This window comes from Canis lupus, chromosome 15, assembly GCF_048164855.1.
Source record: "Canis lupus baileyi chromosome 15, mCanLup2.hap1, whole genome shotgun sequence".
In the NCBI taxonomy this organism is placed as follows: domain Eukaryota; kingdom Metazoa; phylum Chordata; class Mammalia; order Carnivora; family Canidae; genus Canis; species Canis lupus.
Genome location: NC_132852.1, coordinates 34,201,868 through 34,223,502, shown reverse-complemented (window position 1 = coordinate 34,223,502; position 21,635 = coordinate 34,201,868). Strand labels below are relative to the sequence as shown.

At 54.9% G+C, this 21,635-nt stretch overlaps 1 protein-coding gene across 3 annotated transcripts in view; it reads right to left on the bottom strand.

The window, feature by feature from the left end:
- Positions 1–21,635, bottom strand: part of ADGRA2 (adhesion G protein-coupled receptor A2) — a 35,570-nt gene that overhangs the window by 4,607 nt on the left and 9,328 nt on the right. For 2 of the 3 annotated variants that reach the window (XM_072776427.1, XM_072776428.1), the window contains exons 2-15: positions 17,543–17,614; positions 7,961–8,032; positions 7,617–7,688; positions 7,387–7,458; positions 6,968–7,131; positions 6,305–6,518; positions 5,587–5,751; positions 4,799–4,997; positions 3,840–3,989; positions 3,543–3,704; positions 2,511–2,735; positions 2,123–2,339; positions 1,362–1,570; positions 296–423 (exon numbers count right to left, since the gene is read on the bottom strand). In XM_072776427.1, the coding sequence (XP_072632528.1) occupies positions 296–423; positions 1,362–1,570; positions 2,123–2,339; positions 2,511–2,735; positions 3,543–3,704; positions 3,840–3,989; positions 4,799–4,997; positions 5,587–5,751; positions 6,305–6,518; positions 6,968–7,131; positions 7,387–7,458; positions 7,617–7,688; positions 7,961–8,032; positions 17,543–17,614 (2,121 nt within the window). The remainder of the gene's footprint in view (positions 1–295; positions 424–1,361; positions 1,571–2,122; positions 2,340–2,510; positions 2,736–3,542; positions 3,705–3,839; positions 3,990–4,798; positions 4,998–5,586; positions 5,752–6,304; positions 6,519–6,967; positions 7,132–7,386; positions 7,459–7,616; positions 7,689–7,960; positions 8,033–17,542; positions 17,615–21,635) is intronic. The other variant, XM_072776429.1, reaches the window with a different exon arrangement.

Sequence of the window (21,635 nt, the reverse complement as noted above, 5' to 3'; positions counted from 1 at the left end):
GGTCAGACCCACGGGGTCTCAAGGCCATTGGGCTAGCGGTTGGAGGCGGGGGGGTGGGGTAGGGTGGGGAGACAGATATCTGTGTGCATGCACGTGTGTGGATGTGATTAGAGGGCCCAGGGCAGGACGGGCTTCGCCTCCAAAATGTGTTTTGCAGCCTTAGAACCTTCAAATAAAATGCTAGGCAAGAGACTGGGAAAGTCATGTGGACCCCTTGGGAAAGGAACCCTTGGCCAGGACTCAATGAGACCCACAGCCTTCCCTCCATGTCCTCCCTTCCTGCAGGAGCTCCCACCTGTGGTTGAGGATGTAGGTGATGATGGTGGAGAAGAGGCAGAGCAGCAGCAGGGCAGTGCAGGGGTACACCACTGGATGCAGCCCTGCCCCTGAGCCCCCCACCTCCCTGGGGAAGGCACTCAGCTCCTGGAAAGGGTAGGAAGAGGAAGTATTAGGAAGCCAGGGGGTAGGGGCCACTCCATGGAGTCCTGGCCAGTCCCCCAGACCATTTTTCCTCTTCCCAAGTCGGGTCAACTTTAGCCCCTAGTCCATCTGGGTAGGCGAAGACGTTGAGTGCTGCGACATCCGCTCTTAGAAAGTCAATCTTAGGTAGTGTTAATAATCCACCGCCATCGGCCACTTTCTCCCTCCTAGTCTCTTGCCCTTCTGGGAACACATCTGATTCTCAATGTAAAAATCAGAGATGAGGGCAGCCCCGGTGGCGCAGCGGTTTAGCGCCGCCTGCAGCCTAGGGTGTAATCCTGGAGACCCAGGATTGAGTCGTAAGTCAGGCTTCCTGTGTGGAGCCTGCTTCTCCTTCTGCCTGTGTCTCTGCCTCTCTCTCTGAATGGATAAATAAATAAATAAATCTTAAAAAAATAAAAAATAAAAATCAGATGAGGAAAGAAGGGGAGGTTTCTGTCTATAATCCAGTTGCCAGCCTGGTCAGGATCTGGGACAGTGGGGTGTAAAATGTGGTGAAGGAGCGGGAACTGGAGAGGAGTGAGTGAGGAGGGTGACCAGAAAGGAGAAATGTTCCTACATGTTTTTGTTTGTTTGTTTGTTTGTTTGTTTTTGCCACTTTAACAATCTGGGTCTCAGAGAGTGCAGGACGTGAGGGCCAGGCTGGATGGTTCCAGATCCATGTCTCTCGATGAGTGGAGGCAAGACTCCTCTGTCTCCTGAAAGATGAAACGTGTGGGGAAGACCAGAGGGACATTTCCCCATGAATCCTAGTTATGAGGCTTGCGAGGCTGCCGCCTTTCTGTAGTTCTCGGCGGTGCCAGGTGGTCAAAACACCTGGGTCTTCCCCGCATCGCGCACACTTCCCGGTCCTCCCAACCTTCCGCCCGCCCTCCACTCACCATGAGCACCGCCACGTTGCCCAGCTGCTGGCACTGCAGGGAGCTGACATTGGGCTGGCTGGAGCGGAGCTGGCAGCCCTCGGAGCTCCACCTCCCGGGTCCCCCCGGGCCGTCCTGGCTCCACCAAGCTGCCATGGGTTCAGCCCCCTCAGCCCAATGCCGCAGTGAAATGGCCACCGGCTCGGTCAGGTTTCCCACGCCACAGCCACCTGCAGGGGAGAAGGGAGACCATCCAGGTAGAGCGGGGGCCTGGGGTGGCTGCACCCCTGGGGCAGGGCGTGTGCTGGGCTTCGGACCCAGCGGGATTCCTGCCTTCCAGGCTGTGGGTCTCCCCCAGGGAGGCTCAGGATGATCTGGGAGGTGGCCCATTCCAAATGCCAAATGAGTGGTGGCGTCAAGTACCCAAGAAGAGCCGATCTGGGGCTGGGGCCGGGAGGGCCGGGTGGGAAGGAAGGAGGGTAGAAGGTAATACTGGGAAGAGGAAGGTGAGGGAGGACTCGGAGTGTGTCTGTAACCTTTTTGAAATTCGACAAGTCCAGGATGTAAATCCCAATGTCCTCCAGAGCCTTGTCTCCAGCAATCCCTTCCTTTATGGGATGTCTCCGTCCCTTATCCCTGCCCCAAATGGCGAGGGGCCCTTTCCTCAGCCACCTCCCCCAGGGCGTGAGGGGCGCTGTGGGTGTGGGAAGGGCAGGTCGAAGGGGCGAAGGGGCGCAGGGCAGACACTGGGGAGCGCTGCGCGCGGGGCGTTGGGCCCTTACTGGTTCCCGCGAAGATGACAGGGGTGGCCACACCGCGCCGCTTGCTGGGCCCCGCGCCTCCGGGGCGGGAGGTGTTGCCGTGGCTGCGAAAGAGGCGGCCGTTTCGGAAGATGAGCAGTTGCAGGGTGCAGTCTGGGGGAACAGGGGGAGCCAGGGCAGCCGGAAGGGACGAGAACAGACTGGACGGCAGCTGGATGGAGGCCAGGGCCACGCTGTTCTGGGGGGGACATCGGAGTTCCTCAGAGACATCCGGGAACCCTTCGGACTCTGGGGCCTTCCAGTCCCCTCCTCCCGCCTCCCCTGAACCCCCTTTCTGGATCTGCTTCCACACACACCACTCACCCTCCCTAGGCACCTGCATCTGGCACATCCCTCCCCTGGTGCCCACCTTGATGTGGAAAGACGACAGAGAAATGCTGGGTCTCCCCGTGGTGCAGCGGAAGCGGAGCTGCTGATCAGCCAGGGGCTCTGGCTCCGGTGAGGGGTTCTGGCCAGGGCCCCCAGGCCGCACACCCGGCACTCCTGCCTCCCTTCTCTGGAAGGCTGTGCAGGTCAGCCCCACATAGCTGTGTGGCTTGATGAGGTAGGCCTCCAATGCCACGTTCCTTGAGTTCTGGGGATATGGAACCTGTCACCCTCCATCTGAGATATAGTGGCTCTCTCTTGGCCTCCTGCCTGACGCTGCCCAGTCCCTCTCTGCAGATTTGTCCCCCTACACACTCCTTACTGTCTTCTCAAGGCCTGGTAGTTTTACATCTGCCGCAGCGTCTCCCCAACCCCTGGCCATAGCACCTTCTCCTAAGACCCTTCATCCCACTCTCACCCTACCTCAGACCTTGCTCACCTCTGAACAGTACTAGTTCTGCTGCCCCAACCAAGCCTCAGAGCAGGGCCCACGTCCCACCTCCTTATACCTCCTCAAGTGACTAGCACAGTATCTTCCACGTTAAAGGTGCTCTGCTGTGGTGGTTCATTGGGTCACAACCCACCATTGGCAATGTCACCCTCTCCTTAGGGAACAGGAGTCTCCATTACTCCTCATTCCATCACAGCACTGTCATCCTGCTTCCAAACCTCCTCTTATTCCTTTGACTCCTTTTACCCTTCTTTCTGTTCACTTCCATTGGGCTAGCATTATAACTCGGTTTCCCACCATGAAGTCTTGAATAACTCGGCCCTGTCACCGGACCCTTCCTCTCCTTTGTGCTGTCCCTGACAACTTGGAATTGGATTCCACACAAGTGAGTCACACTCGGGGTTCTTGCTAGCTGAGCGCATGGCAGGTGCATACTTGGAGGACTTGCTGCCCAAAGACAGGAGTGTTTGCCTCCTGGCAGGCAAGGGCTGGCCCCAGTTGACTGTAAGGTCCCTCCCAGGGCTAGGCTCCCCAAGGAGCTCCCTCCCAGCTGATCCATATTACCACAGAGATGTGCTGGGCGTGGGGGCTGAGGGCAGCCCCCCCGATGCGCTCCAGAGCACCCACGATGCCACTGCAGGCCTTGTCCTCACGCTGGGCCAGCCACAGCAGGTGCTCGTCCACCAGCATCAGGTTGCTGGCCATGTCCACCATCACCTCCACCAGCTGGCAGGGGGCCAGGGGCAGGGAGTCACTGAGGGCAGGAGTGGGGTTTGGGGCCCAGGGACTGGGGCACTAGAGGCTTGAGCAAATGGTGGGGGGGTGGTTTCCAGGGACCCCAGAGGCTGGGTTGAATCTCACCTCTTTGATCTGGTCGACATAACCCAAAAATTTCTGGATCATCTGAGCCACATAGACAACATCCATCATGTCTGAGAAGCTGGCAGCCTCTGCTGTGTACACTCGCAGCTGGTGGGCCAGGGTCAGTGCATTGGAGGCATTGATGGGCATCTGGGAGAATTGAAGGAAGAAAGGAGCTGGTCCATTTGGAGGCTCCCTCATCCCCGAGAGCCACCCCTAGGGGGCCCCCTGGTCTGTGCTGCTGCTGGGGCGACAGTGCCCTGGGAGAGGGGGCTGGCCCACAAGCTGGGTCTAATCAGGACAGAAGGCACATGTAAGGAATGAACTCAACAGGACTCCAGGCTGCCCACTTCTAACACCACTTCTAACGCCCTAAGGATAATGGGATGGCCTCACACAGTCCTCATTTGTGTGGCTCAGCGGTTGAGCATCTGCCTTTGGCTCAGGGCATGATCCTAGGGTTCAGGATCCAGTCCTACATCAGGCTCCTTGTGGGGGGCCTGCTTCTCCCTCTGCCTATGTCTCTGCCACTCTCTGTGTCTCTCATGAAAAATAAATAAAATCTTGAAAGAAAGAAAGAAAAGAAAGAAAGAAAGAAGAAAAAGAAAGAAAGAAAGAAAAAGAAAGGAAGAAAGAAAGAAAGAAAAAGAAAGAAAGAAAGAAAGAAAGAAAGAAAGAAAGAAAGAAAGAAAGAAAGAAAAAGAAAGAAAGATGGATGAATGCTTGGGGTGGCCCTGGTGGGAGGTATCTGAACACCCTAGAAGGAGAAAAGCTAGATGAGAAGAGCAAGAGGCCCTCGGGACGCACACCACCCCCCCAGAACAGAGGGGCAGCAGAGCCCGCAGCCCAGCCATGAGGGGGGGTCCTAGGCCCCATGGGGCAATCTGGCTTCTCCCCTTCCCACTCCCCAGACCAGAGCTGATGAGATGCCCCCTCCCCCCCTCCTCTCCTGGCCTCACCAGCACGAACGTGTAGAGCACCCGGGTGATATCATTGGTGTACAGACAGTGGGAGTAGTCCCCCGGCTCCCAGCGGCCAGCTCGGTCACACCGGCGGGAGGCTCGGGTGCCTGGGGCGCCCCCACTCAGGGGCACGGAGGTGAAGGGGTACTGTAGACAGGACTGGTATGCTGTGATGCCCGCCAGAGTTCGAGGCCACCTGGGGGCAGAGATGGGAGGCCTCTGACGCCCTAGGCTCTGCAGAGCAAGGGTCCCTCCTCTGCCCTTGGCCCTGTGATGCTGAGCCCCATGGGACCTCAGGGAGGGATTCAGAGACAGTGGCTCCCGAGCTCCACCTTCTTTCTAACTTCGTGTTTGTTCAGACCGGGAGCCTTGAGTAAGTCCCTTGCCCGCTCTGGGCCTGAGTGTTCCCAGCTGTACATGGGGAGGATGATCCCGGCCTTTCCTAACCAAGACGTCCACTGGGATATTAAAATCTGATACTCGTGGTGGGAGAGTTTTGTCAACTATTAATGCAAGGAAACAAGACAAACAAAATCCCACCCAAACTTTTTGTTCTGCACCGCACATATCAGATGGGGGGTTTATACGAAAAGATAAGGTCTCTGTAAATACAACTGCGGGACAGTGGGACGCGGGGCTGGGCGACAGAAGCGCTTTCTCCATCTCCTGCTTTCTCCGCAGGTGCGGAGCCCTGGGGCCGTTTGTTCCCGACGCCGGAGCTGGGGTGGGGGTGGGGGGTGGGACCCGGCGGTGATGCGCCCCTGGGGCGGCAGAGGGCGCCCTACCTGAAGTCCCCGCGATTGTTGGCGACTCGCTCAGCGGGGCAGTAGGAGGCGGAGGTCTCCAGCACCACGATCTCCACCTTCTTGCTGGCGTTGCCCTGGGCGGTGGACACGGAGCACTCCCACTCCCCTGACGCCCAGACGCCGATGTGAGACAGGGTCAGCTCGCTGCGGGGCGGGCGGCGGGGGGCTGCTGGGTGAGGCAGTCTGCACGGCCGGCCCCCCAGCGCCCCAGCGCCCCAGCGCCCCAGCGCGCCCACCCGCAGCCCCTGGCCTAGGGCCTGCGGGGCAGGAGCTTCAGGGCTTTCTTTAACTGAGCGAAGGACACAAGTACATTCTCCTTTCATATCCATTGGCCTTATGATACTGTTTGGCTGAGCTTCAATCCCCCCCTTCATCATGGAGCTAATAACACCTCCCTTGCAAGTCTATTGCAGAGATTCAGTCCCAGCACATAGGTGAGAGTCACTATATACATTGTAAAAGTGCTAAAGAAATGTCAGAATCAGTTTTTTCTTCCTATCTGGCATTGACTTTCTATCCCCTAGCCAGACCCTTTATGACTTAGTCCTGGGTTTCCAGAAACACACGTGCACGCTTACACAGAGGAACATACCCTCAGGAACATGTCTGAGCCCGACTCATTTGGGGGGCAGATGATGGGTACCGTGGCCTCCCCCACCCCACGCCTCCGGCTGAGAAGAGGCAGCAGGGCCTGTACCTGGTGATGAACGTGCAGTCGTGGATGAGGCTCTCAGCCAGGAGGATGCCCGCTTGCTCGTCGCCCTCCAGGGGAGCTCGGTTGTGGTACCAGCGAATGCGGGTGTCATTGCCCAGGTAGCTGGCGGAGCACTGGAAGGGCAGGCGGTCGCCCTGGAACACCACTTGGCGTAGGGATGGGATGAGGTGGTGCGTGTGCAGCTCCAGGGCCCCTTCTGTGGGAGGAGACATGGGCAGTGAGGCCATCGTGCACCAGTGTGGAAGATGTCAGTAGGGGCACGGCCAGGCCCTGTCTGACTGGAGCCCCCTCTAGCTGGGTAAACAGGGCATAGGAGAAAGCCTCTGGAGAGGAGAGCACAAGAGAGGAACAGGTGGGTTTGGGACGAGCAAATAAAAGTGCTCCTTTCCATGGCACACTTATCACCCCAAGAAGGGGACCAGGTGAAAACATAAAGCAGTGGCCCCAAAGAAAGTGAGGAAATGCTGATGGCTGGAGAAGGACCCCCAGTGGGATCTGAGGAGGATGCCCTGGAGAACATGCCCACTACTCAATAACACAAGGCGGAGGGAGCCTTGAGCCAGCCGGGACCCTTCAGGAGCGCATCTGCACCAGGGGGTAGGCAGAGGAGCCCCTGGCAGGTGTGTGGGCTGAGGATGTGCTCACCGCAACGCAGCTGGGCCTCCTGGAGGCCACCCAGGGCCTGGGCATGCAGGGCAGCGGGGTAGGCACAGACCGTGTGCTCAGACAGCTGCAGGGAGCGATTCCGGGCCCAGGGCAGCAGCCAGCGCAGGTGGCAGTCGCATGTCAGGTATTCAGTACCCAGATCCCTGCAGAAATGGGGAGAGTAAGGCAGAGGGAGTGTGGGCTCCTGGGGGGTGGGGATGGAGCCCTGGGAGAGACTGAGGCTGGAAGGCCCGAGCACCGCCAGCCTGGCGAGAGTGGGAAGGCAATGGTGGTTTGGGCCACTGCCTGACTTGCCCACCGAGAAGGCCGGCCGCGGTGGTCATGATATTTATGTGTGTCCTCCCTGGGCAGAGAAAGGAAGCTGGGCTCTGGGTCCTTGGGTGGGAAGAGATACTCACACAACCTTAAGGGCTGGCAGCTCATCAAAGACCCCAGGTTGTAGACTGGAGAAGATGTTTCCAGATATGTTTCTGCAGGGGGTAGGGAACAGTGAGCCGGGATCTTAGGGTCTCCCTGGGCCAGAGGAGGGAGAGTGAGTGAAGGGGGAGGGCAGGGGTGTGCTATGAGGGTCTGCTGCTGCTCCTCCTTGGAGAAGAGCCTCCCCTCCCCGCTAACTGCCCCCACTCACAGTCGGAGAAGCCTGGGGAGGCCTTGGAAGGTGTCAGAGGTGAGACAGCCAATCCGGTTGTTGGAGAGATCTCTAGAGGGACACACACAGCCTCAGTAAGCGGGCCACATGGTAGCACATGGATCCACTCGGGCGGGTCACATGTGTGTGTGGCGGGGGCTTGTGTGGGGAGCAGGATGGGATGAACAAGGAGATGGGCCTCAAGTGCCTCCCCTGCCTGCCCCTCCCCCACAGTAAGATGAGTGTCGGGACAAGAAGGGATGGTGGGGTGAGGGATCCAGGGGACCATCTCCAGGGATAGGGGGAGGGCTGGGAGGGCTGGGGGAGCAGGACATGCCACTCACAAGCGCTTCAGCTCCCCCAGGCCCAGGAAGGCCCCAGGCTGCACCGTGCTGATGACATTATTCCTCAGGTCCCTGTGGGAGGCAAGTGGGAGCCCTCACACCTCTCCCAGTCTGGGGGCCGCATGCTCCCCTGGGGTGGGGAAGCCTCATTTCGACCACAAGTGTTGGGAACTGGATTCTCCTCAGCCCTGGTGGGGAGGCTGGATGAAGGACTCCACCCCTCAGCTAGGTCTCCTTGCCCCTCCCGACCTCGGCCTCGGCTACCATCAAGGGGTGCTGGTCAGAAAGATGTCAAGAAGAACACAGAGGCCAAGAGATGGGATGGGGGCCCCATGGATGAGGAAGCAGAACCCAGTAGAAATAAGGAGCAGAGCCAGCACTTGCCCCTGTTGCTCCCATCCGAGCTGCCAGGGAATCTCACAGGGGCTGCTGTGAGGACCACTTGATAATGGGTGTGAGAGTCTTTTGTAAATTGCTCTAGAAAGGTAAGATCTTCTGGAGCCCAGCAGTGGGGGAGGTATTTCCATAGCTGTTCTGTCCAGATTGATCTCTCCATGTGACAGGTGAGGAAGCAGGCCATGCAGCTGATGACCCCCCGGGTGCTGACCAGGGGCTCTGACACCAGGGCAGAACTATAACCCCTCCTGGGGACCCCTCATTCTTCAGATGAAAAAAGGCAACGCTGATGGGGAGGTATCCTAGGAGCCCATGATGCTGAAGCACGTACAAAGGAAATGCCATCTCTGGGCCCCGTTCCAGCTGGTTGACACAGAAGAAGATGATGCCCCCGCAGGGCTCCATGGGGTCAAGGGCCATCCACCAGAGGAGTGAAGGGCAAGTGAGTCATCAGTGCAGCTTCTGCACCAGGGTCTGGTTGCTCAAACTCATCCACGCAGCCACTGCAACCCTCTCTCCCTTTCATCCCCTCTCCCAAGGAGTGGCAAGGGGTGTAAGGACCCACTTGGGACCCACGGGTGCCTACCGGGCCCCATTGCAAAACCAGACTGGCAGCTCCCTGGGACCACTAAGGACCAAGGTATAGTGCTGGCCCACGGGCTACCCTCCCATCCTTTGCTTCCGGAGCACAGCCGTGGGGAGAGGTGCTAGACCACCACCTGGCCACTCACCCAACTACTCAATGACCACCTGAGTCTTTCCTGAGCACAACCAGCACGCTTGCAGCCCCGCAGAGCAGTTGACCAGGGCCTCACTGCTCAGCCAGCCTGCCTCCCCTCCTGGGGCCCCGGGCTGGGGGCTGCAGCCTTCCTGCATGCTCCCTTCACTCCAGCCAGCCCTCTGCTCCAACCCAAGCACCCAGGAGAGTATGAGGCAGAGGGCTGGGGTGGGGGGGATTCCTGGAATGACCAGCGTGTTGGAAGGAGGCTGTGCAGGAAGTAGGAGATGGACAGAAATATCTGGGGTCAACCTGTTTTCCAAGGCCCTGTGACCCACCAGCTCAGGCTGACACATGGGGGCACGTGGCTCTGCCGGCCATTAAAGTCTCAGAGACATCTCTGGATTACGGGCAGGAGGGGGTTAACTGGCCACTCCCTGCTCTGGGAGAGGAAATGGGTGTCCAGGATGGGGAGGTGCCATCCCACCAGGGGGCCTGTTTTCGCACAGCCAGTCCCAGCTGGGAACAAAAACACCCAGAGAGAGAGAAATGAAACACCCTCATACCAAGGACTTGGCCTCCAGAACCCCAAGTCTCTTGAGAAGGAGGGGAAAGCCACCAGAAGGGGACAGCTTCCTAGAGAAGGGAGGGCTTCCATACCCAGGCTGGTGGTGTCCCAGCAGGGAATGTGCAAGAACGCAGACCCTAGATGCCCATACAGCATGGAGACTGGAGATGGGTGGGGGAGCGGGGTGTGGGGGGTAGCCCCCTGTGTTGCCCTTCCTGCCAGCACCCCCCATTCAGTTCCCTGCTCTCACAGCACCCGGTCTGGTGCTGTTCAGCATGTGCCCCCTGGCCCCGGTTGGGGTCTGGCCATTCTCAGGGCTCTGCCTCCCACCCCCACGCGGGGGATGCGGGGGACGGGCAGAGGGAAACACATTCCTCATTGTGTCACTTCCCTTCATGGGCTGCCAAGGGGCTGAGGCCGCAGCCCCCCGCCCCTTCCCTCTCCGCTCACTGTGTTTATTCTCATTTCCTCCCCGGCCCCCCTTGAGAACCCCCACCCCGCCTGCCCCACTGATGCTCTGCAGATGGGAGCAAGGCGGCCACTTGGGCCCCAGCCCCTTCCTGCCCTGGATTTCCTGCAGCCCAGAGCCACGTGGGGGCCCTCTGAGAGGGGAGCTTCCACCGAACGTTGGCATTCCTTCCCCCTTGTCTCATGCCCACAGAATGGCATCAGGGGTGACCAAGGCAGCCCCTCAACCGACCAGACAGGCCAGTTCTGGGTCTTCTCCTGAGGGGCACAGGCCTGGGGCTGCTCATTGGGCTGAGCTTTGAGAGTGGAATGGGATCCTGGTCCCTAACATAGAGGAAGCAGGTCTGGGGCTGTACCCTTCCTAGCAGCAGGAGAAAATGTTATCATAGAACTTGGATTTTTTTTTTTTTTTTTTGGGCCAGCAAGGTCCCTATAGGTTGGTGTTCCTTGCTTAGCACATCCTTTTAAAAGTTTGATGACAGCTATGGACTCCTGCCTCAGAAAAGTACACTACACCCAACACTGTGTACATGATTTCAGGCGGCTTGTGGAACCCAGGTGATGAACCCCTGCCCTGGATTGTCTAATCTGATCCCTTCATTTCTTTCTTTCTTTCTTTCTAAAGATTTTTAAATATTTTAAGAAATTTCTACACCTAGTGTGGGGCTCGAACAACCCCAAGATCAAGAGTTTGACACTCCACCTACTGAGCCATTCAGGCACCCAAAATCCCTTCATTTCTTAGGTGAAATCATGAGGGTAAACAGATGTTTCTATGAAGTGGAATCTCTCATCTTCTCCCTGCTTCCATAGAGCCCAGGACTTGGAAGCTGGGAAAAGTGTGGTGTGTAGATGGAACTTTCCCTCCCCACCGTCCATTGTGCAACCCAGAGCGAGGCTACCCTGATTCAAGGCATACTCCTCTCCATGTATCTATGCCAGTATGGAGGAGAAGGACTCTATGGCAGAAGGTGTGTGGGGGTGGGGGGGTCCTGAGAGCAAATCATATTCTTCTTGGGAAAGCTGGAGCTCAGAAGCTGAGTGTAACATGAGTATGTGAGCATAAGCAATAAAAGAACAGATTAATAAAGCAGACTTAATAAAAACTTAAAACTTCTGCTCTCTAAAGGACACCAAGAAAGTGAAAGGCAACCCAAGGGAATGAGAGAAAATATTTGCAAATCACATATCTAATAAGGGACTTCTATCTAGAATATACAAAGAACTCTTCCAACTCAGTAATAGACAAACCAGCTGAAAAGAATGGGCAAAGGATTTGCATAGACATTTCTTCACAAAGAGCAGATACAAATAACCAAATAATGCATGAAAAGATGGTGGGCACCATTGGCCATTAGGGAAATGCAAAGCAAAACCACAGTGAGATACCACCTCATACGTGCTAAGATGGTGATAATAGAAAAACAGGCAATAGCAAGAGTTGATGAGGCTGTGGAAGACTGGAACCCTTACATATTACTGGCAGCAGTGTAAGGTGGTGCAGCCACTGTGAAAACCAGTTTGGCAAGGGACCCAGAGACTGCACTCCCATGTGCACGTCCAAGAGAAACGGGTGTACATCTGCACAAAAACCTGAACAGGAATGGTCACAGCCGCATTATTCATAAGAAGCCCCAAAGTGGAAACATCCCAAATGTCTGGCACCTGATAGCGCATTTATGCTATATTCTCACAACAGAGTATCATTCGGCCCTATTTTATGGAATGAGCTGCCAAAACATGTGACAATATGGATGAACCTTGAAAACATTTAAGCTAAGTGAAAGAAGCCCGATTATAAAAGATTCCATATATGATTCCATTTAGATGAAATGTCCAGAATAGGCAAATCTATAGAGGCAGAAGGATTAGTGGTTGCTTAGGGCTGGGGAGTAGGAGGGGGAGTGGGGAGTGGCTGCTAATGATGCACAGTTACTTTGGAGATGATGACAATGTTCTAAAATTAGATGCTGAAGGCCGCACAACTGTGTAAATACACTCTGAGCCTTCGGATGGCACACTTTAAGTGGGTGAACTTTACGGGATGTTAATTATATCTCACTAAAGCTGTTAAAGAGTGAGTGTGCAGGCCAGAGCGTGCATGTGTGGGGTGAGCGTGGACCTCGTTTGGAGAGGGTGGGGTGGCTCCCTCTGGCCCCCACAGACCTCCCTGCTTGTGGGTTTAGAAACCAAATTATAGGTTCGGAGGCCACAGAGCAGCTTTCCCTGGGCCCACCAGGACTTCCAGGGTTCTTTCGAAAGTGGGGGCTGGCTGAGAAGCGGGCCAGACTCCCTTGCAGGTACGGAGGGTGTGGGGGGAGCGGCAGGGGGAGGTCCTGGCCCAGGAAAACCGAGCTGGTCCCTCCCGGCGGCCCTCTGGTCTCTGATATCATCCAACAGGTATTTATTGAGCATGTACACTATGCCAGGCACTGGGGCTCCAAGGGCAGGCACGAGGGCTGTCCCCAAGCCCACGAGCCTCCCTCCCCAGGCCTGGGGGCTCCCAGCGCCAGCAGCCTCTCTTCTGCATTCCTCCCCAGTGGAGTGGGGATGGGAAGGGGAGGAGTGCGGCCAGGCGGCCTTGCTCGTGGCCCCGCCCACGGATTAATGGAAACCACCTGGCGGGTGAGAAGCACTCCACCCCCCCCCCACCCCGCACCCCCCCTTGCCATCATTCCCATGAGCATCTGCTTCTAATGAGTGCCCCAGCACCGCTGCATACCAGCCCCCGGGGCTCATTAATCTCATTAGGCAATGACAAATCATCCTGGGGCTGACCAGGCTCCCCTCACCAGGCCCTCTACTCCAGGCGTGCAAGCCTCCAGGGGCGTGTGTCCGCACAGAGCCACTTGCTCACATGCACACCCACTCTCTCTCCCTTGGCCTCTCCTGGGGGCTGTCTGTCCTGCGGCCCACTTGGTCTGCAGTCTGGGGGCTTCTCACTGGGGCCCAGCACCCTCAGAGCCCTGGGGGAGGTCTTCTGGTGGCCGGCTCCCTGCTGGATGCCCGGGCAGTGGGGGATGTGGGCAGAGATGCCAGGGACCAGAGGGGCCGGGCCATCCGTGGGGAATTTCTGGGCACCCACGCACGCATGCACGTATCAGCCCCAGGACTGGCCGCTCAAGGCGGGGAGCGCTGGGCAAATCCATGCAATGAGGGGCTGCTGATAGCACATCTTGCAACTTCAAACTCTTCCAAGGAGAAGGGAACGGAACAAGCACTTACTGAAAAGCCTGTGCTGTCCCCATGACCTGTCTAGGGTTCCTTTTTCAGGGGAGAAACCCTGAGGCTTGGACAGGCACCCAGAAAGTAAATCACAGAGGCAGGATTCAATCCCAGGCCTCTCTTACTCCAGAGTGGAGTTCTGTGCCTTTCATCGCCCGCCCTGTCTCCACCCCAGAAGTCTTTCCCCTGGGTAGCAGACAGGGTCCTCCATCAGGAGGGCTGGTGGGATACAGAGGGGAGGGCTCAGACAGAGGGCCTCACACATCTGGAAAATTCTGTACACCTCTTGGGCTGGCCACGAACTGCTCCTCTGGCCCATTTCAGGTTTTCTTGTCCATCCTACTTGACTTATAGGATCCCACAAGGTGTGCCCTCCATCCCCACTCTCCCACTCGCCTCTCTGGGGCACCTGTTCTCCCCTGAGATCATTGCAGGCATATTCCCAAGTGGTACCCTCTGTCTCCTCCCCAACCCCAGCCTCGAGGCCCTGCCATGCATTACCAGGGACCAGGCTGATTTCCTCCCCCCATATGCTTATACTTGACCCATTTCCAAAGGCCAGAGGGGTGCTCAGCACAAGGAGGCAATGCTGGCATTCTTGTAGCCCAGATCTACCATTTCAGTCATTAGGGGAGGCCCCAACCCTCCCACGGGACTTGCCGCTCACAGACTGTGGGATGTTAAGCTGCCATAGCCTCAGCTGCCCAAGCCTGGATGTCTGAGCTTGACAGGACAGAGAGATCAGTGTTTCCTGGCACCAACTGCACGCCAGGCCACGGCGTCTCATTTGTGATGAATAGGCTCACAGTCTTGGGGTCATCTGGTCTACTGGTTCCCAACCCCAGATGAGCATGAGAAGCGTCTGCATACCTTGTAAAAAAATTCCCAGGCCCCTTCCGACTTGATGAATTAGCATCTCTGGGAGTGGGGCACAGGATCTCTCCCCATCCCTGGGATAGTGGGACAGTGGTTTTGATGACTAGTTTTGTGTGTCCACTTGGCCAGGCTATAGCACCTTGTAACTTAATCAAACACTAAGGGAGTTGTCTCTGTGAAGGTATTTTGTAGATGTGGTGGACATCTACAATCAGTTGACTTTGATAAATAAGGTTACGTTGGATAATATGGTGGGCCTCATCCCATCAGTTGAAGGGCTTAAGAACAAAAACAGGTTTCCCAGAGAAGAAATTCTGTCTTGAGACTAAAGCATCAACTGCTGCTTGACTTCCCAGTCTGCTGGCCTGCCCTACAGATTTTTGGATTTGCCAGACCCCACAATCATACAAACCATTTCCCTAAAAGAAATTTCTTTATAAAGAACAAATGTAAAATAATTCCTTTATATATTTATAGAAAGATACACACACAAACACACACATATGCATCTCCTATTGGTTCTCTTTCTCTGGAGAACCCTGACTGCTGCAGTAGTGATCAGCCAGGTTAGAGCTCCTGGGCTCCTCTAGCCCCTGCCCTGCCTTTCTATCTCTGGGAAGCATCTTTCTATCTCTGAACACAGCACACCCCTCTCCCAGAGGCCTCACCTCTTCTGGAAAGCTTGGCTGCATCCTTGGGCCCTCTGATTTTTTTTCCTTCTCAAGCGGCACTTACGGGTATCTCTCTCTCTCTCTCTCTCTCTCTCTCTCTCTCTCTCACACACACACACACCCAAGGATCACAGAATTTAAAATCCATAATATAGCTTACAAATCACCATGTCCCCCCTTTTTTATAGACGAGGAAACCAAGATCCCAGACCTGGCACCCACCCCAGCATCACGCTGACCTCATCTCCTACCACTTCCCATTAACAGGTGCTTCTTCTGTTCCTCAGACCCATCAGGCATACTGTGGACCCAAGGGTTCCTCCCTCCCGAAGGACTCAGACTCAGTCATCTTGTCAGGGAGGCCTTCCTTGACCTCACTGCATAAAACAGCAGCCTCCTCCTGCTGCATGGCTTTCTGTCTCCCCTCACCCTGCTTTGTTTTTCTTTGTAGACTTATCTCCTGATATATTATACATTTATTTGCTATTTTCTGGGTCCTCTTGGTAGAGGGTAAGTTCCATGAGGGCAGGCACTCGGTCTGCTGTGTTCACTCCCAATGCCTAGAACACTGGCACACAAAGGGGGCTCAGCAAATAACTCTAGAATGAAGGCCTTGGATGCTTCTTAACAGAGCAGTGTTCATACTCAGGATTCTGAATTCAAATTTGTCTCCTGCCCCACACTCCTGCCACGCAATTCAGCTTTTAGCCATTATTTTTGGGCCACTCTCTCATTTTTCTCTGTTTACCATGCTTTGAAAGCACCTGCCATGCAGTGACTCGGGTCCCCAGTGCTGGGGAGATTCAGTATGTTGACGTGAGTGAGAAGGAAAGGACCATCTTCTTTTCTTCATTAGCAAGTTTACCCTCGTGAGACTAAAGGATGAGAAGCGGGGAGACCCCATGGGTCTGTAACTGATAAAGTGAGAGGGTAAAGATGGGAAGATGTCAGTGGGGCCACCAGAGGCACTGAGCAGTCTCGTTCATGGTAAGGAGAAGGGACACCAACTCTGGATGGTGACTGGCTCTGGTGAGGCAGGGCAAAGGGCCAGAGGCAGCTGCAGTTTGTCATCCTCCTAAAGATCTCCAGAAGGAGCATGTGGTTTCCTGCCCCTCAGCCCTCTGAGACCAAGCCTGGGCTGAGTGCAGGGATCAGAGCTCAACTGCTTGTGGGAGATAAAAACTTTCCCGATCTGGTGGTACCCAAGGAGACTTTTTAACAGCAGCTTGGTGGTAGCCCCTTCTCCTCGCCTGGATCACCCTGTCTGTGAGCTGCAGAGCAGAGGGTTGAGGGACCTGGTCGTGGAGCTGTGTGCACGCACTACTGCCAACATCCTGAGATCCCCTTCCACCCCAACATGCCCCAGATCAGAGAGAACATGCTCTGGCTTTCCACCTCAAACATGGGATTGCCCCTTCCATGCCACTAATCCAACCAGGCCATTGAGCTTTCTTCACAGTGCTGGGGAGTGTGTGAGAGAGGCTTTCCCTTCCCCTGTGAAGTGGGTGGTAACAGAGATGACCTCATAAGACTGTTGTCATGGCTGAAGACCTACACTCCAAGTCGTGGAGATACTGCATTCCAATTACCCTTGGATTTTCCAGTCTTCACTGGCTCAGTGAAGTCCCTCCTTTGGGCTTTATGGAAGCCCCAACCTACTGCACTCAAACACACATGACATTGTTGTGGTTCCACTAGACTATAATCTCTGGCTCTTTCAGAGCAGAGCTTCCACCTTATTCTTCTGTATCCTTCATCACACTGACCCAAACCTGTCAGGCAAAATGGCAGTAGAGGGGTAGGGGCTCTGTTGAAGAATTTGGGAATGCTCTGCAGGATGGGAGCAGAGGTAGAAGACAGGGTAGGGGAGAAAGCAAGGATCATGCTCCAGGAGGGACAGAAGCCCAGGTCTCCTGTGGAGAAGACAGCACCCAAAGCTGTTGTACAGGCTGTGGTCTCTGGAGCAGGACCTCTGAAGGGAGAATGAGGGAGCGGCTGGTTCAATCCCCTCGCTTGGCAGGTTAAGTGACTTGCCCTCTCCTGAGTCAGGTCCCCAACTCCAGGGAAAAAGTCCCTTCTGGTCAGCAGAGCCCTTGCAGTCCTGAGCCCAACACCAGCCTGCTGGGCCTGTAGGGCAGCCCAAACCAGGGCAGTGTGGGTGGGGTGGGGGCCCTTTGGAGGTGATCCACTTTCCCCACCCTCAGCCCAGGGCACTAGCCTGTTGGGGCTTTGTTTGTTGATTTGTTTTGGGCGGGGGGAGAGGAGGAAAGAGGCCTCAATCACACTAAATCCTCCTCAGCCCTTTATGCTGGGCCCCCAGCTGGAGCGGGAGGTGGCATCTGGCCAGCTAAGGGGTTCAGCCCTCGCAGCTAATTGCTCATTAAAGAGCGTTAATGAACTTCCTGGAGCCCCATCCTTGCCTAGGTTTCCCTACTTCGCCGCTGTCACTGGTGAAGGAGCTGGTCCCTCTCTCCATACCCTCCGCTCAGTGGGTCAGGTCTGGGCGGGGTTCCCATGGGTCTGACTCTGGGCCCCGCTTAGCTGGCAGGTTCTGGGGTTGAGGGGTCCCTCAGCACTTAGGGGTCCTCATCCTGCCTGGACTGACTTCTGGCCCATGACGGCCATGCCCCACCTCTGCCCCGCTTCGCCGCGGCACTTACAGCTTCTCCAGCAGGGACAGTCCCAAGAAGGATCCGTTTCGGAGTCCAGTGATCTTGTTGTTGCTCAAGAGCCTGGAGGAACAGAGAGAACGCAGGCAGGAGAACGTGCTGTTACAAGCTAGAGAGTGTGGACGGAGAGGGGAGTGGTCTCCCCAGTACAACCATGTTGCTTTGCACCATAAATGGTGCCCCCTGACATTGTGTAAGGCAGTTAGCCCCACCTTCTGCTCCGGGTTATAGGGAAGAGCTAGGGAATGACTCAGGCAGACTGGTCAGCCCACTGAGCCCCAAAGCAGACATTTCACCCGCCCTGGGAGCCCCCCTCCCTACCGCCATGGCCTGGATCTGACTTAGGGCTCTGTATGCAAGTGGGCTGAACGGGTGTCAAGTGGCCATGACCCTTTACACCTTGGAACCACAGGCCTGAGCCACAGCGCTCCTGCCCTCCGGGGCCCTGTCTTTCTCAGGCCTCAGCTCCATATGCTGAGGAGAGTGGTGGGGAGAGTGGCCTGAATTGGGCCAGGGCTCTGGCAGGTGGAACCGGAGGCACAGCAGGTGTGCAAGCAGGTGGGAAGAGCCGCCCTTCCTTCGGCCACGCTCTGGGAGCAGAGGACTTCACAGAAGGGGATTCGGGGCCCAGCCCTCGGAGACCCCCACTTCAGGGAGACAGAGTATCCTTGTCTCCCCAAGCCTGACTGCGGCCTCCACAGAAAATGGACAGGGCCCTGGGCCTGCTAGAAGCCTAGGCCGCAGCCTTTGCCTCTGCCCACTCGGAGGTTCTGTTTATTTATTTGTATTTAGACGGGGAGGAAAGAGGCCCCAAGCTACTGACTAAACCCACTCTGCCCACCCACTTAGCCTTTCTCTGCCAGACTCCCTCCCTGGGAGGGGGAAGTTCCAGACCAGCCAAAGGGCTCATCCTTTGAGTTAATTGCTTATTAAAACACTTTAATGAGCCTCTCAGCCCAAACTCTTGCCTGCTCTGGGCCAAGACAAAGGGTTTCACGTCTTTGCTCTTATTGGTGGACACTGGAAGCCCAGAGATCCGGGTCTGGAAACTTCTCTTGAGTGGGCAGCCTCTGGGATGGACAATAAAGGAAATCTCAGGTGGGGGATGGTGGGCAGTGGGGACAAGGCATGGGATCAGCTGTCCAGAGTTCTGCCCCCAAGCTTATAGGAAGTGGGTAGGTGAACATATCAAGACAGGTGGTGAGAGGACTCCAGACATCTAGTCCATCTTCAAGAGGCTCATGGAGAACAGACAATGGCCAGGATGGAGCAAGACTGGAAGGGGATTTCTTCCCTTCTCTGCTTTCCAGACAGACCCCTCCTACCTTTCTGGTCTCCACCCAACTGTCCCTTCAACGCTGACACTTCCTAGCAGGGCCTGAAGAGTGATTGTGTGAATGAGGCAGGGTGGGGGGGATGCTGGGTTTCCAAATGGTGCACTCTTCCCGCCCCCCTTCACACACACACACACACATACACAATCCTGACATTTCAAAAAGTTCACCACAGTTGTCATTATATGAATAATTAGAACTCACATGGCCCCTTTTATGCTCATTTTATGGATTAGGAAAATTTTAATTCACATTACCCATGGTGGTGGTAAATCATAATCTTGTCAGTTCTTAGGGCCTCTAATGGTTTCATTCAGGCCCTGGTGGGGCTTTGGTGACCCCCTCAGTGGTGATAGGCTCTTGATGGTATGACTCTTATTTTTATTTTTTGAAGATTTTATTTAAGAGAGAGACAGAATGAGTGGCGGGAGGGGCAGAGGGAGAAGGAGAGTCGTGGCTGAGCAGAGACCCTGATGTGGGGCTTGATCCCAGGACCCTGGGATCATGACCTGAGCCCAATGCAGACCCCCAACCAATGGAGTCACCGAGGTGCCCCTGATGGTGTGACTTTTAAATCAAAGCCCACAGGGGCACCTGGGTGGCTCTGTCAATTAAGCACTGCCTTCAGCTCAGGTCATGATCTTAGGATCCTGGGATTGAGCCCCACATAGGGCTCCCTGCTTAGTGGGGAGTCTGCTTCTCCCTCTCCCTCTGCCCCTCTTCCTACTCATTCTCTCTCTCTCAAATAAATAAAATCTTAAAAAAAATCAAAGCCTGCCTCATCTCATCTCTGCTTCATCCCCTTCATTTGCCACCAGAGTTTGTGGCTCAGAGGTTGCATTAAATGTCAGAGAGGGTGAGAGGACCTTTAAGTACCTTTAGTAATGTCAGAGAGGGGTCCTGAAGTGTTAGAAGAATGGTGGAGAAAGGGCTTGTATTTCAACCTTCTCCTCCCCCAATCCCCAAGGTCTTTCAGAGGGACTGACCCTCCCTGGGTTTATGGGGATGGGGATGCTGATGAGGCTGGGGGTACAGGGGAACAGGAGGTAGGAAAGGAGAGAGGGACAGGGCTGCAGGGTTATCGCAGCTCCATCCACAAAGTGGGGAGCCAGAGAACATTATTTCTCATTATTTGAGTGGAGATCTGTCAAAGGGAGGGAAAAAGTATCTTATGTCTTGAGAATATGTCTGAGGGTTGATTCTAGAGTGAGAAAATTGGCTTTCCAAATGAAAATCTTACACTATGAAAATACCTTCTAATAAATAATTATCTCAAAATTATCTGCAAAGGATTTTTGTTTAAAGATCATTGAAGTGAAAATAGAAAATTAAAAAGAAATCCTCTAATTCCCAACCCCTGAGATTAAAACCTGGGATCCTAATTTGAGAATCCTGTCCACACAGGTCTAGAGGGAGTGTTGGGGTACACCCCACATTCTTCAGACTCTTCAGCCTTTAACCCTTGGACACTGTTTGCATACCCCAAATTCTTAACCCAGAGCTCGTTGGTAGAGTACAACGTGAGCTACATAAGTAATTCAAATGTTCTAATAGCCACATTTAAAAAAATATTTTATTTATTTATTCATGAGAGACACAGAAACAGAGAGACAGAGAGACAGAAACACAGGCAAAGGGAGAAGCAGGCTCCATGCAGAGAGCCTGATGCGGGACTCGATCCCAGGTCTCCAGGATCAGGCTCTGGGCTGAAGGCAGCGCTAAACCGCTGAGCCACCCGGGCTGCCCTAAGTTAAAAAATTAATTCATCAGCATCCCCATCCCCACTGGGGGGGGGGGAAATTAATTCTAATATGTATTTTAGTTAACCCAATGAATTAAAGTTATCACTTCAATATGTAATCAATATGCAAAATTATTGATGAGGTGTTTTTTTTTTTTTTTAAACTAAACTTTGGAATCTGTGTTCTAAACTGTTCCAGCTCATCTCAATTCAAACCGGCCACCTTGCAGGTGTTCAGGAGCTGCATATGGTTAGTGGCTTAAACCTTACCTAGTTTCCTTGTGGTTTGCACCTCCCCAGGAGGAAGTCTGGGGTGCTTGTGAGATAGGAGGCAACCAGGGTGTGTGTGTGTGTGTGTGTGTGTGGTGTGGGAGCAAAGGATTGGGGACCAGCCTCTGATGCAGGTGGAGATGAGCCTGTGGCCCAGAACAAGGAACAACTCATCTCTTGGTGTCCTATCCCCTCTGTCTGGCAGGTCCCTCTCCCTCTGAGGCTGCGGAGGAGTGAGGGGTCAGCTACAGCCCACGGTTCCAGCTGGACCAGCCCAGAAAGTCTTGCAATGAGATACTTTTCTGTGGCAGAAAACATGTCCCCGATTCCCCACTCTCCAGAAGCCATTCCCAAAAGCAGGGACGATGCCAGGCAAACGGTGTTTTGTCCTCCAACGGGTCCCCTTCTTGCCACATTGACAGTTCTTGGACAAACTTCAGGCAGATTATCTGTGTGATCCAAGTCCCCAAACACCCAGAATTGGATCTTTTGGCCTTTACAAGCTAGATGGGGCTGAGGAAATTTTGCTTTAGACCTAGGCTGTCCAGAGAATGGCTTCAACTGTGCCTATCGGTTCAGTGGTCCAGTTCTCGTCCAGGGGGTAGGGAAGGCAGTGATTTGGGATAGAAAGTGCTCGGCTCTGGCGTTGTTGGGAGCAGGTAGGAAGCTGGCAGCTACTGGTAAGAGACATACACAGCCTAGACGATTGGGAAGAAAAATGTTCCCACTGCACTAGGCT